At 39.3% G+C, this 12,427-nt stretch overlaps 1 protein-coding gene across 9 annotated transcripts in view; it reads right to left on the bottom strand.

Moving 5' to 3' along the window:
- The window catches only part of GRM8 (glutamate metabotropic receptor 8), a 490,512-nt gene that overhangs the window by 244,179 nt on the left and 233,906 nt on the right, over window positions 1-12,427 (bottom strand). For all 9 annotated transcript variants that reach the window (XR_010590015.1, XM_065555615.1, XM_065555608.1 and 6 more), the window contains 3 exons: window positions 11,591-11,726; window positions 10,963-11,117; window positions 10,327-10,464 (listed from right to left, as the gene is read on the bottom strand). Coding sequence is in view for 8 of the 9 variants with exons in the window: in XM_065555615.1 (XP_065411687.1) it covers window positions 10,327-10,464; window positions 10,963-11,117; window positions 11,591-11,726 (429 nt within the window). In the remaining variant the exon portion in view is untranslated. The remainder of the gene's footprint in view (window positions 1-10,326; window positions 10,465-10,962; window positions 11,118-11,590; window positions 11,727-12,427) is intronic.

Here is a 12,427-nt window from a genome sequence, read left to right as displayed (position 1 = left end):
ACTAGCTCTGAAGAGAACAGCTGGAATCAAGCATTCCTGTCTTTATGAAGTACTGTATACATGCATGTTCCAAGTATTCAAGCCACAATTTGTCATTAAGAATATCAGTTTTAAATTGGTAAGATCAGCTGTTTTCCAAATGCTTGTGTAATGGGGCATGGCTCATAACGGGGAAATTACAAATCTAAAAATGCTATGTTTACTAACAGGCTTGAATTCTTGGTCCTGAATACAAATTGCACAGAAAGAAACAGCAACCCTTTGTTTTGTTTTAACATATTAGAATAAGAAACTTTTTGAAATGTTATTTGTAACTGAATCTGAGGCTTGAATACTGTGTCTTACAATGAATATATATTGGACCAAGGCTAAGCAACCTTTTTCCAAATAGCCCCATGCACTATAGTGCCAAAAAGGGGGCCAGTAGAGTGTGGGCTGAATACTGAGGTCTGTAAATCTTCAGCATTTCGTAGAAATCATAGAATATCAGGGTTAGAAGGTACCTCAGAAGGTTATCTAGTCCAACCCCCTGCTCAAAGCAGGACCAATCCCCAGACAGATTTTTGCCCCAGATCCCTAAGTGGCCCCCTTAAGGACTGAACTCACATCACTGGGTTTAGCAGGCCAATGCTCAAACTGCTGAGCTATCCCTCCCCCCTTCTCAGGGCATCATGTTGTACTGAACTCACACTAGCAGTCCCTGGTATTAAATATTACTCAACATGGGTAAGGTTTGCACAATCATGCTCAGGATTTGCCACTCAGGGCAGAGGCTTTGCTGATGTACTGTTTGTGACTGACTTGTGTCAAATATACATTTACTGTGGAACAAGCATGTTCTCATTTAATATGGTATATTTCAAAGTATTCTGTTCTATTAAGGCTTTTATAGAAGAGAGATGATGAAAACCTAAGTATCTGAATTCTGCTGTTTAACTTCCCACCATCATGAGAGAAAACCAGCTAAACAAACATTCTGATCTGAAATGGGGCACAGGGGAGTCCACATTACAATCCTTTTTTTTATTTTGACAGACTGCCACGTTCTTAAATGTCAGCCTTCACAGTTGGATAGCAACTTTTCATCTGGAGTTTACTGCCCAGGCTTCTGAAATTGGGAGCCAGACAACATCTGCCAACCTGGTGAATTTATGACCCAAAATATAATGCAGTAAACAGATTAGGCTCTAATTAGATTATCAGAAGGGTTGGCAGGGCCACCTGGGACATGATCTGTTGTAGAAAAGGCAAAGTTAAATGCTCTCCAGCTCTATACATTACTTAAGGATACATTTTACATTAGTCATTTGATTTAGTGTTACATTAGGCAGCATGGGACCTCTGCACCCTAAGTGCCTCTGTCTAACACCTATTTTTTAAAAAGTCTGAGATAATATCAAAACAAGAGTAGCAGGCAGTTCAGATGAATCCAACAAATACCCCAAATAGCACCCCCCAAAATCCTGCTTATTGCAATAGGGTGATAGCTATGACGACTATAATTTAGTATTACTTCACAGCACACAAAGGTGCAATAGACATTTTTCAGAAAAATACAGAAAGAGAGGTCCTATCTACAAAGAACTTACAATCTGAATGTCAGACATGATACCCAAGAGTATGACAAAGAATAGCAGAGCAGGAGGAGTAAGGGCAGATACAAAAAATGATCATATTAGCCAGACACAGAGTGAAGTCAGGCAAAACTGGGAAGCCTGTGCACCATCCTTCTGTATGCCAGAAAGCTGAGAGGGAGAACTTCCTGAGTCATAATGCCTCTTGAGCAAGACCACTGTGCAAGTTGCACACAATTTAGTCCTCCATGAGCGACTATATGGTGCTTTTCACATTCTGGGTGGTTTTCATTCCATTGTAAAGCATACTTAAGAAGAGTACATTAAATAGGATTGGAGCTATTACCCAAGTTAAATAGGCAGCAACTGTGCACTAAGAAGGTTTACATTCTGTTAGTGAACTTTCTAATGTGTCCTACAAATTTCTCAGATCATGGCTCAGGACTGTGATACCAATGAGTAAATCTGTTTCTTTTCTATTAATATTTTCAGGTTGCAATTGCATTCAAAAAGAACTTAGTTAAAAGCAAGGAAATTTAACTAATGCATGTCTAAAGTTCACAAATATGCAATAAATAGATTTAAAATCTATTATACTGTGCTGTGAATTTTCAGTGAAACAAATAACCCAGTTTGATAGAGCAAATTCAAATTTGCCTAATTTGCACAGGTCTCTATATGCTTCTGGAATCTTTTCTCCCATCTCTATTTTTAGCAGTGCAGTCAGTCATTATAGGTATTTAAAGGCTGATTAGGTTTGCAGAATAGTTAAACAAAATACTAACTGTACAGAAACAGAAAGATACTTCTTCTCTAACAGTAAAAGTTATGCATGAAAGAACCCTTTTAATTAACATTGCTGTTGAGATATGTATTAGAGAACCAGATTTCCCTGTTCAAAAAGACTTAAAGTACTATGTTAAATGCAGGCCTGGACGGGACATTATGGGGCAAATTCAGACCTTGAATCTCAATGGAGTTGAAACCTCTTATGTCATGTATGAATTTGGCTCTACAATTCGATCCATTGAAACATAATACACTGCCTTTTACATTAGCCTACATTAAATTGCTGGATATATGTACTAATTGTTTCAGTTAAAGTAATAATCTTGACAAACTTCTGTCCATCCCTAGAACTCAGTCAAGTCTAAACATCAATTTCAGTCTAAACATCCCAATCCCTTACCTCAGCCCTTTCAACCTTTAATGGTAGTATCCTCTGCTGTTGCACTTTGCATCTTCCTCATTAGTGACTCCCAGGATAGCCAACCCCGAGCATTCAAAAATCATGAGACAGGTCCCCCAAAATCACGAGATTGGATTAAAAATTGTAAGATTAAAAATAATAAAATTTGGGTCTTTTTATTGCCTTCTGGGTTTGGGTCCTTTAAATTCATGTTTTCAAGCTTCATCAGCCACCATGGCTGTTAGAAACTTTTTTTTTTTTTAAATGAAAGCTGAGATTTTCAAGTAATAACATGACTCCAGGAGCCCAGGTTTTAAGCAAAATATCAAATTTCACGACACTTACCATTAAATTGGCAACATCAGACATCTCACAATACACATTGCTCCCAAGTTGTCCTAAGTCTTCAGTTACCTGGGACTTCTTCATAAACCTGTAGCCTTCCAGGTATTTCGGTTGGAAAAGCTCCAGATTGTAGTATTCAAAAGTGGGGCAATAGGCCGATTACCTCTGCCACTTTCTGCTACTGTTGTGGGGAGGCACAAAGCTTTCCTCCTGAAGGATGTGTGTGAGAGGAGGGTCTCAAAGCCTCTCTACCCTAAAAAAGATAACCTGTTTAAAGTTACATTTTGAGATCTATCAGTTAGCCAGTTTTTAATCCATTTAATGGGTCCCATGTTAATTATATTAACATCTATTTAGCATTCAATCTATTTAGCATAAAAAAAAAGAAAAGGGTAAAGGGTGACTTTATTGCAATCTACCAGTACCTATGTTGGGAAGTTCTGTGACTTGTGCTACACCAAAGGTGAGACTAGATGATCACAATGGTCCTTTCTGGCCATAGAATCTATGAGCACATTGAGTCTCTCTCTAGAAGGGAGGTTCTCTAATTCTTTAATCATTCTCATGGCTCTTCTCTGAACCCTTTCCAATTTATCAACATCCTTCTTGAATTGTGGACACCACACATAATATTCTAACAGCAGTCACACCAGTGCCAAACACAGAGGTAAAATAACCTCTCTACTCCTTGAGATCCCCCTGTTTATGCATCCAAGGATCACATTAGCCCTTTTGGCAACAGCATTACACTGGAAGCTTATGTTCAGCTGATTATATACCACAACATTCAGAGTGATTGCTTCCCAGAATAGAGTCCCCCATCCTGTAAGTACAGCCTACATTATTTGTTCCTAGATACATACATTTACATTTAGCCATATTGAAATGCATGTTGTTTGCTTGCACCCAGTTTACCAAGCAATCCAGATCGCTCTGTTTCAGTGACCTGTCTTCTTTATTATTTACCACTCCCCAATCATCTGCAAACTTTCAGTGATGATTTTATTTTTCTACCAGGTAATTGATAAAAATGTTAAATAGTGTAGGGCCAAGAACTAGTCCCTATGGGATCTCACTAAATGAGGATTTCCCGTTTACAATTACATTTTAGGACCATGCCGTTAGCCAGTTTTTAATCCATTTAATGTGTGCCATGTTAACTTTATATCTTTCTAGGTTTTTAATCAAAATATGATGTGGTACCAAGTCAAATGCCTTACAGAAATTTAATTATATTATGACAACGTTATTACCTTTATCAACCAAACTAGTAATCTCAGAGAAAAAAAAAAGATATCAAGTTAGTTTGACAGAATCTATTTTCCATAAACCTATGTTGACTGGTTTTCATTATATTACCCTCCTTTAATGCTTTATTAATTGACTCCCATATCAGCCTCTCCGTTATCTTGCCCAAGATCAGTTTCAGACAGACAGGCCTATAATTTTCCAGGTCATCCCATTTACACTTTTTAAATATTGGCAGAACATGAGATTTTTCCCTGTCTTCTGGAACAGCCCCAGTGTTCCAATACTTCTTAAAAATCAGCATTAATGGTCCATACACCTCCTTAGCCAGCTCTTTTACAACTCTTGGATGCAAGTTATACAGTCTTGCTTATTTAAAAGTGCTAATTTTAGTAGCTGCTGTTTAACATTGTCTTGAAAAACTAGTGGAACGGAAATAATGTTATCATATAATGTGACCATATCATCTGTTTTTTTTCCCAAATACAGAACAGAAATATTAATTAATCACTTCTGTCTTTTCTGCATTAGTATTGATAATGATAGAGGAGCTTTCCCTCATTCCTCCCTCGCAAATAAGACTCTTATGTGTAGGAAAAACAGCTGCCAAGCTTCTCTGACAGAATCTTCCCTTCCAAAATATTGACTTGCTGGAAAAGAAAAGCTTTGCTACCTTAATGAATATGCAAAATGGTCTCCAGATAGCCTTCATGTGTGGGTCAAAACTGTGAATTGCACAACTCCTGCACATGAAATTACAGCAACAGAAAGAACCATCTTTATGCATGACTTTTCCTTCTTTATTTGAAAGGATTTATGGATAACTTTGTAATTATTGTTTCATCCATACTAAGTTAATGGTCTGATTTGATAACTTTTTATTCCAGGAAGGTTTTTACAAAAACAACCTCATATCCTTCAATATACCATTCTAGTCACTATCACTTGATTTATACATACAAACACTTAGAGTCCTGTTGCTAAAGTTAATAGTAAGAACACATAACTATTTTTTGCAGTATCTAGGTGAATGATTGCTGAATGTGAGGTGGCCAAAAAAGGGCAGTATATTATTAGGAAAACTCCACTAATTTCACTCAGCTCAGACGCCTAAAATGTTTAAAAGGTAAGAAAACAATAACAAACATGAATAAATAGTGAACTGCATCTGAAAACAAAGGCTACGTTTTAAAAATGCAATTGTTATTAAACAGAGTATGATCTAGTGAACCATAACTATAATTAATAATTAATATTATTAGAGGCCTGAGGGAGCAGGAAGCAGTCTGAGTGGTATATAGTCTTTTTAAATATCCTCTCTCTAGATCTGAATGGACATCTGATTTTTCAGTTTGCTGCCAGTTCTGAAAATAATCCACAATAATTTGTTTTGAGTCAAACAATCAAATTTCTTTGGAATTTTCAGCAACTTGAAAAAGTTTTTAAAAATTAATTTTAGGTCAAGCAAAACACATTGCCCCAAAAAATTTTGTTCCCAGGCATTTAATGAAGGTCTACATTCACAAAATAGGAGAACAGGTGGTAAAGGAAGAGCCTCCTTCACCTTCTTATAACCTGTAGCACAGTAGTTAGGATGCTCACCTAGGAAATGAGACACTCAGCTCCAAATCCCCACTCTAAAACAGGGATCTGAACCCAGGTGTCCCCCTTTTCAGGTGGGGAGGGGGTGCCCGAACCATCAGGCTATTAGCTATTCTAGAACAGGTTTCTCAATCTTTCCTGGTGCAGTTGTTCCATTTTGTATTAATAATTAAATAGTCATTGGAGCAGGGATTCAAACCTATGTATCCCACATCCCGGGTGAGTACCCTAACTAGGGGGCTACATTTTATGGGGTAGGGGGCACCTCATCCCCTTCTCCTCCTCCTGGTTCCATTTTGTGAATGTTGCCTAAGTCCCTTTGTGAATCTAGCCCTCGCCAATGTTCCCTCTAATTTTTTCCATCCATGTGCGGAATACATTTTGTTATGTGCACTGAGGTATGTGCGGATGTGCGCCACCAGTAGAAACAAAAAACCTAGATATAATACATATTTTTAAAAAGTTACCATGGGGATAATTACTTCAGCTAGGACAGGTTAGCATTTTAGAACTCACTACTCAAAGAATTAAATTTAAGTGTAAGAGAAATAAAAATTATGAAATGCATAGATCAGTCAAAAAACTAAAATAACACACTTTGAAAGAATAAAATTACAGAGAATATATGTGCATTGCAGGAAGTACCAAGAAGTAACAACAACAATAATACAAGTATATGTTGGGAGGTAAGTGTGAAAGAGACAGAGAGTGTGTGTGTGTGAGAGACAGAGAGTTAGATAGACAAACAGCGTGTGTGCTGGCTGCTGGGGAGGTTTCCGAGAGACGCTGTGCACTGTCTCTTTAAGGCACTCACTGAAAGCTCTCCTGCTCCGTCCTGAGCTCTGTCTCTCCTCCCCGACTCTGCGGAGATGGGGTGCATGAGCTGGGGGGAGGAGGAGGAGGAAAGAAAGAGACAGTGTGTGTGCTGGCTGCTGGGCAAGTCTCAGAGACTGGGCACTCACTCACCTAAAAAGCTGATTCAGACCTCAGACCACAGCAGCTCTCTCCTGCTCCGAGTCCTAAGACAGGCTGTCCTGTCTCCCCTGCTCTGCGGAAATGAGGTACAGAGGCAGGGGGAGGAGGACACCCTGACAATCAGCACTCTCCTCCCGCCTAGCTCTGCACAGCCAGCAAGAAGTTCCCAGAAGCAGCTGCAGAAGCAACGTGGCTGCAAAGCAGCGGGGGGTAAGGACACCTGAACACACCCTGCCAGATGTGTGCGGCTCTGCTAATCAAGTGCGCGGCACTTGAATCACTCCTGGGTGACCGCCCAACCGCACAGCTTAGAGGGAACACAGCTCCAACAATTTGGCTGAAACTATATAGTGAATGTGTGTCAAATTTGCGATTACTTTGGAGTTAGCCAAAACTGCTGTTGAATAAACTATTTGTCTGAAATATTTCACCCAGCTCTATATACCACAATTGTTATGTAGGGAAAATCCTAATCAGGAGAACTGTTCCAATGGTAGAAACCTGGTGAATCCAGTTTGTCTTTTTCTGGGTTACAGTTGAGTTTTTTTCACTCTGAAGTGGTTTCTATTAACTTCATGGATCAAACTATTTGGATTTGGATTAGATTGGCAGAGGCCTTGGTAGCAGACTGATGTAATATAAATCTGAAGCCTTATTTGAATTCCATCCAATTTCACTCACTCTAGAGGCCTGGGTGCCAACTTCATGGGTACTCCGGGCTGGAGCACCGACAGAAAAAAAAACAGCAGACGCTGAGCACCCAAACAGATGATTGGCCTCACCAATCAGTGCCTCTCCCTCCCTCCCAGTGCCTACTGCCTGCCGCGGATCAGCTCAGAGGGGGAGGAGAGAGGATGGGGCATGCCTGGGGGAGGGGTAGAATGGGGCAGGAAGAGCGGTGTGCAGCGGAGGCGGGAAGAGGCGGGGCAGGGATGGGGTCTTGAGGGAAGGAATGGAGTGGGGGCAGGGCCTGGGTCAGAGCAGGGGTCAAGCACCCCCTGGTACATTAGAAAGTCGGTGTCTCTCTCTAGGTACTTCAGGCTGTGAGCTGATAACAGGGCCAAACCCCACTTGGGTTGTTAAAATAGTGTGGGAACATTTATTTCATTATTGGTGGAGAATATAGATGCTTCCCCTCAGAAGAACAAAGCACTCACATCTCTTAAAAGAGAGAATGATCAAAGGCCTGATAGCAAAACCATCTTCTGATAAACTTGACACGTATCATCCTGCCGGTAAACTTCTTTGTTGAGGAAGATTATTGAGAGGGTTGTGTGGAGGCATCACTGGCTATATCTAGAGCCCTCAGATTTACTTGACCCATCCCTTTCAATGTAGCACTGAGCATTGGCGTGGCACAGAGACTGGGCTGGTCCCTTTGGTGGATAGTAGACAGAGATCACATATGTACAGCCTACATTTGCAATATGGCAAACTGCAGCTGCATCTGCTTATCTCAAATTTGAAGGGACAGCTAGCAGAAAAACAAGAGGGGGAAAGTTTCTATCGAAGGCAAGACCAATGTGAACAGGGAATAGTTCCAAAGGGAAGAAACTGAAATCCTAACTTTGGGCTGGGGGAGGAGGGACAAGGGATCTAGGTAAAAGCTATCCAAAGATTTTCAAAATTGTAGTTTTGCAAAAGTTGTGTTCATATATTTTCCTTTGATATTCTGATTCTAAAATAAAACTTGGTTTAAGACATTAGCTGCTTTTACTGCTTTAACATTTACCACCATTGTATCAGAACACACTTGACCATGAGGTATTGTTAACACATCTCTGGACCTGAAAAGGCCTAGATGAAGTCATGCTTCAGGTACTCTATTCTTTAGTCTCTGAGAGGACCTAGAATATAGTAATGTGCTATGATTCATTCCCTCAAGGGCTCTCTTATGGGGGGTAACACAAGATTCTAGTCTGTCATACTTTTTCTGCATTGTGCATGGGAGGCCATAATGAGAGAATGAAATAGTGTGGGCTGCAGTGCCACCAGGAAGCTGTTCTGTGACTCATCAGATCCAGATGGACTGGTCATTCAGCATTCCCAGTGTCTGGCCAAAGAGGAGATTTCTGCCCCTTGATATGTATAACCAGGAGTTATAACTAAAAATGTCCATAGTCTAGGGGCCCTGTTAGATCTTTGTCTGTTTCAGGATGCGTAGACAATATTGGTGTCCAAGGATACTTCATTCCACCTTTTGCTTAGGAGGGGGAGGGATAGCTCAGTGGTTTGAGCATTGGCCTGCTAAATCCAGACTTGTGAGTTCAATCCTTGAGGGGGCCACTTAGGGAGCTGGGGCAAAATCAGTATTTGGTCCTGCTAGTGAAGGCAGGGGGCTGGACTTGATGACCTTTCAAGGTCCCTTCCAGTTCTAGGAGATAGGATATCTCCATTAATTTAAAAAAAGAGCAATTCTGTTAGAATGCAGAATGTGAGGGGTACTGTAGCAATAATTTACACATGGAGCACATTACAATTGTGCTCCATAAACTGCACTGGCTCCCAATTTGTTTCCATTTGGATTTATAAAAACATGGATAGCCTGTATCCTGTGCATCTCAGAGACCAACTTGTGGTGCTTCAAATTCATAAATGTGATGAGCTGGGACACCTGAGCTAATAGTCCCTGGTTAAAATTAGAATCATGCACTAGATGCATCAAGTTTTTTGTTCAGTGTTCACAAGAGTATATCCGAGAATGACCATTTCCTTCCCACAGGGAGCTTTTTATTCAGTTCTTACTCAGTCCTTAAACACAGTATATAAACTGAGTAAGGACTTCAGGATCTGACCAAGAGTGAATAAGACAAGTAATCTTACTCATAGCTTACATGTGTCAAGCGCGAAAAGAACATCAGTTTTGTCTTCATTTTCATTAAGAGCATAGGTAGACAAATATATATTGTTTGAAACAGTATATATTTGAAACAGTAGTTCAGTGAAAAATAAGACCCAGTCTGAACTTCAGTTCAAATATTTACCCAAACCTGAACCATCTTTAGATAAATTAAATACCCCCTTTTGCTCCCCAACAGGCCTCCTTTTGCCTTTGCTGAAACTCATCACATTTTCTTTGCAGGTGTAGCAATCGCTGCTGGTGCAGTCTTCAAATCTTGTAAGTTCCACAGGGTAAAAGATATGGTGCTCTCTTAAAGTGAGACATGTTATAAGGCTGGCTAACAAACATGTGACTAAAGCAACACCCTAATAAGAGTTTGCAGACTCCAGTATAGACAAGAAGGTATTAGAATTTATATTTCAAGGTGGAATGAGATTGGTATAAGAATACAATGAAAGCAACCACTCAAGGGACCAAGCAAGTTTCTTACCAGTCTGTCCTGTAATGGATTACAAAGAATTTGAAGAAAATTTTTTATTCTAGTGTGTTACCTGTGCATTTCTTGATATTGCTGTTTCTTTTTCCATGTGATCCTAACTTGCATCCAAAATTCTCCTCCCAAAATTCTGCAAACCACACATTTCTTCGATTATTAGCAAGGGTACGGCTCCGAAAATATCTATCGAATCCTAAAATTAAACAAATTTTTTTAAAAAACATAAAAATAATGACACAGGATGCAGAAGAATATATTTATAAGTTTTTGGTGGATCTGTTTGGATTGCATAACAAGAATGCAATGCATATCTTGTGATATAAACTACCTGAATACAGATTTTTTAAAAGAATGAAGTGGTATTTGGGAAATAAAAATAACTACATTTGCTATTAATATTTGTTTTAGAAAAAAATTTCTTGAAATTGCTATAGCAATTATTTGATGAAACCAAATTGATAATGCTGCTGTGAAATACTATAGCTGAAGAAAATGCAATGCAGGTGGTCAATAAACTCTCCAGTTCAACATCAATATACTGTAAAGGCCCAATCTTGCAAGGTGCCAAGTGCCCTCAATTCCCATGGAGGTCTGCATTGCATTCAATACCGCATGAAGTAAATGGGAGATTCTCATCAACTAAATATAAATCTTAAAGTGTGTCTTTTGTGTCATTACTATAAGTTCTTACCATCGATGGAAGCTCTTTTGGGCAGAATGGTGACTGCTCCTTCTGCAATCTCTTCCTGTTGGTAAACAGGTGAAATTTTTGACCCCCAACTATCTGAGCCAATCCAAAGAAAATGTCCAGTTTGATTAGTTTTTTTGGCTGCTTCTAATATTCGCCTGCAAATAAACAAACAACTAATTAGATATAACGCATTTACCAAGAAATGTTACTGACTAGAGTCCCCCTGCAGCATTGGTTCTGGCTATACATAAATAGCCTGTCTTTAACCAATTAGTCAATTGTTCTGACAGTCTAAAGCATATTTCTCAAAAGACAGAGTTCAGCACTCAAGCTACAGTACGGTAAATATTAATTTGCCTCATCCTTACCCTTAAACATATTATTCTGTCTATCATTCTTACATGTTTCATCTCTTTCAGTCCTCAAGTTACAATATACAGCATTTTCATGCTTAGTAACTAAGAAGTTTTGGGGTCTCTGTGGAGCAGTGGCATAGCATACGGCATAATAGCAACCTTACATTAGATTGAAATCTGAAATCTGTTAGGAAATCAGACACGGGCTCCCAGAAAGGGACTTTCTGCAAAGAGGTGACTTCTTCAACATAAAAAATTAAGAAAACAAGCACCTAATATCATCCTCGTTTGCAAACATGATCACTGCTCGAGCATTAGGAGTTTCCAACAAGCGCTTGATGATCTTGTCAAATTCTCCCAGTCTTGGTTCACGGGGGATTTTTAGCGACTGAGCGATGCAAACGCCACCTGCATGCGCGCGCACACACACAAAAAAAGCAAAACTAATTAATTGAGGTGAAACTCTGAACTAATTTATTAATACTTAACTTAATAAACCTATGGCAAAACAGACAAGGAAAACAAGATACCAGTTTGATTGGAGGAAACAGTTCAGCCAAAAAAATTATCGTGTCCAGAGGCAGTGTCTAACTCTTCTAACCACTTGCAAAAATCAGCAATGATTCCATGCAACTCAAAGCTTAAACATGATGACACCTGGTGCAAGTTACCTATGTGTTTGTCATTCACTGTATCCAAAACTTAAAAGAAATATCAGGCCAGATCCTCAACTGGGGTAAATTGGCATAGCAGTGATTTACACCTCTTGAGAATTTGGCTCGTCATTTTGTCACAGGATTACATTTAGCCTAGAAAATACCTGTGGGTTGACAGTTAACCTGCCTTCAAAACTTCTTTTCCAGTGGTGGGTAAGCAGGACAATGATTAACAGTAAATATTGTGGTTAGAGGAATGAGATAGCAAACTTGTAATCCTTTCATGGGAACCATACACTGAATTTTTCCAATTGCTATTACAGCATTTTTAATTAAGTTGTCTTAATCATTTAACCATCTGGGTTGTCAATAAAAAGTCTAAATTACTAATCGCTGAATAAACACAAACTCAGAGGCATTATTTATGTTTTTTTCCGTGACAGAAGCAGGAAT

Source organism: Chrysemys picta, chromosome 1 (genome assembly GCF_011386835.1).
Source record: "Chrysemys picta bellii isolate R12L10 chromosome 1, ASM1138683v2, whole genome shotgun sequence".
Taxonomy (NCBI): Eukaryota; Metazoa; Chordata; order Testudines; family Emydidae; genus Chrysemys; species Chrysemys picta.
Note: the sequence above shows the minus strand (reverse complement) of the source record. Positions and strands in the feature narration are given on the sequence as shown.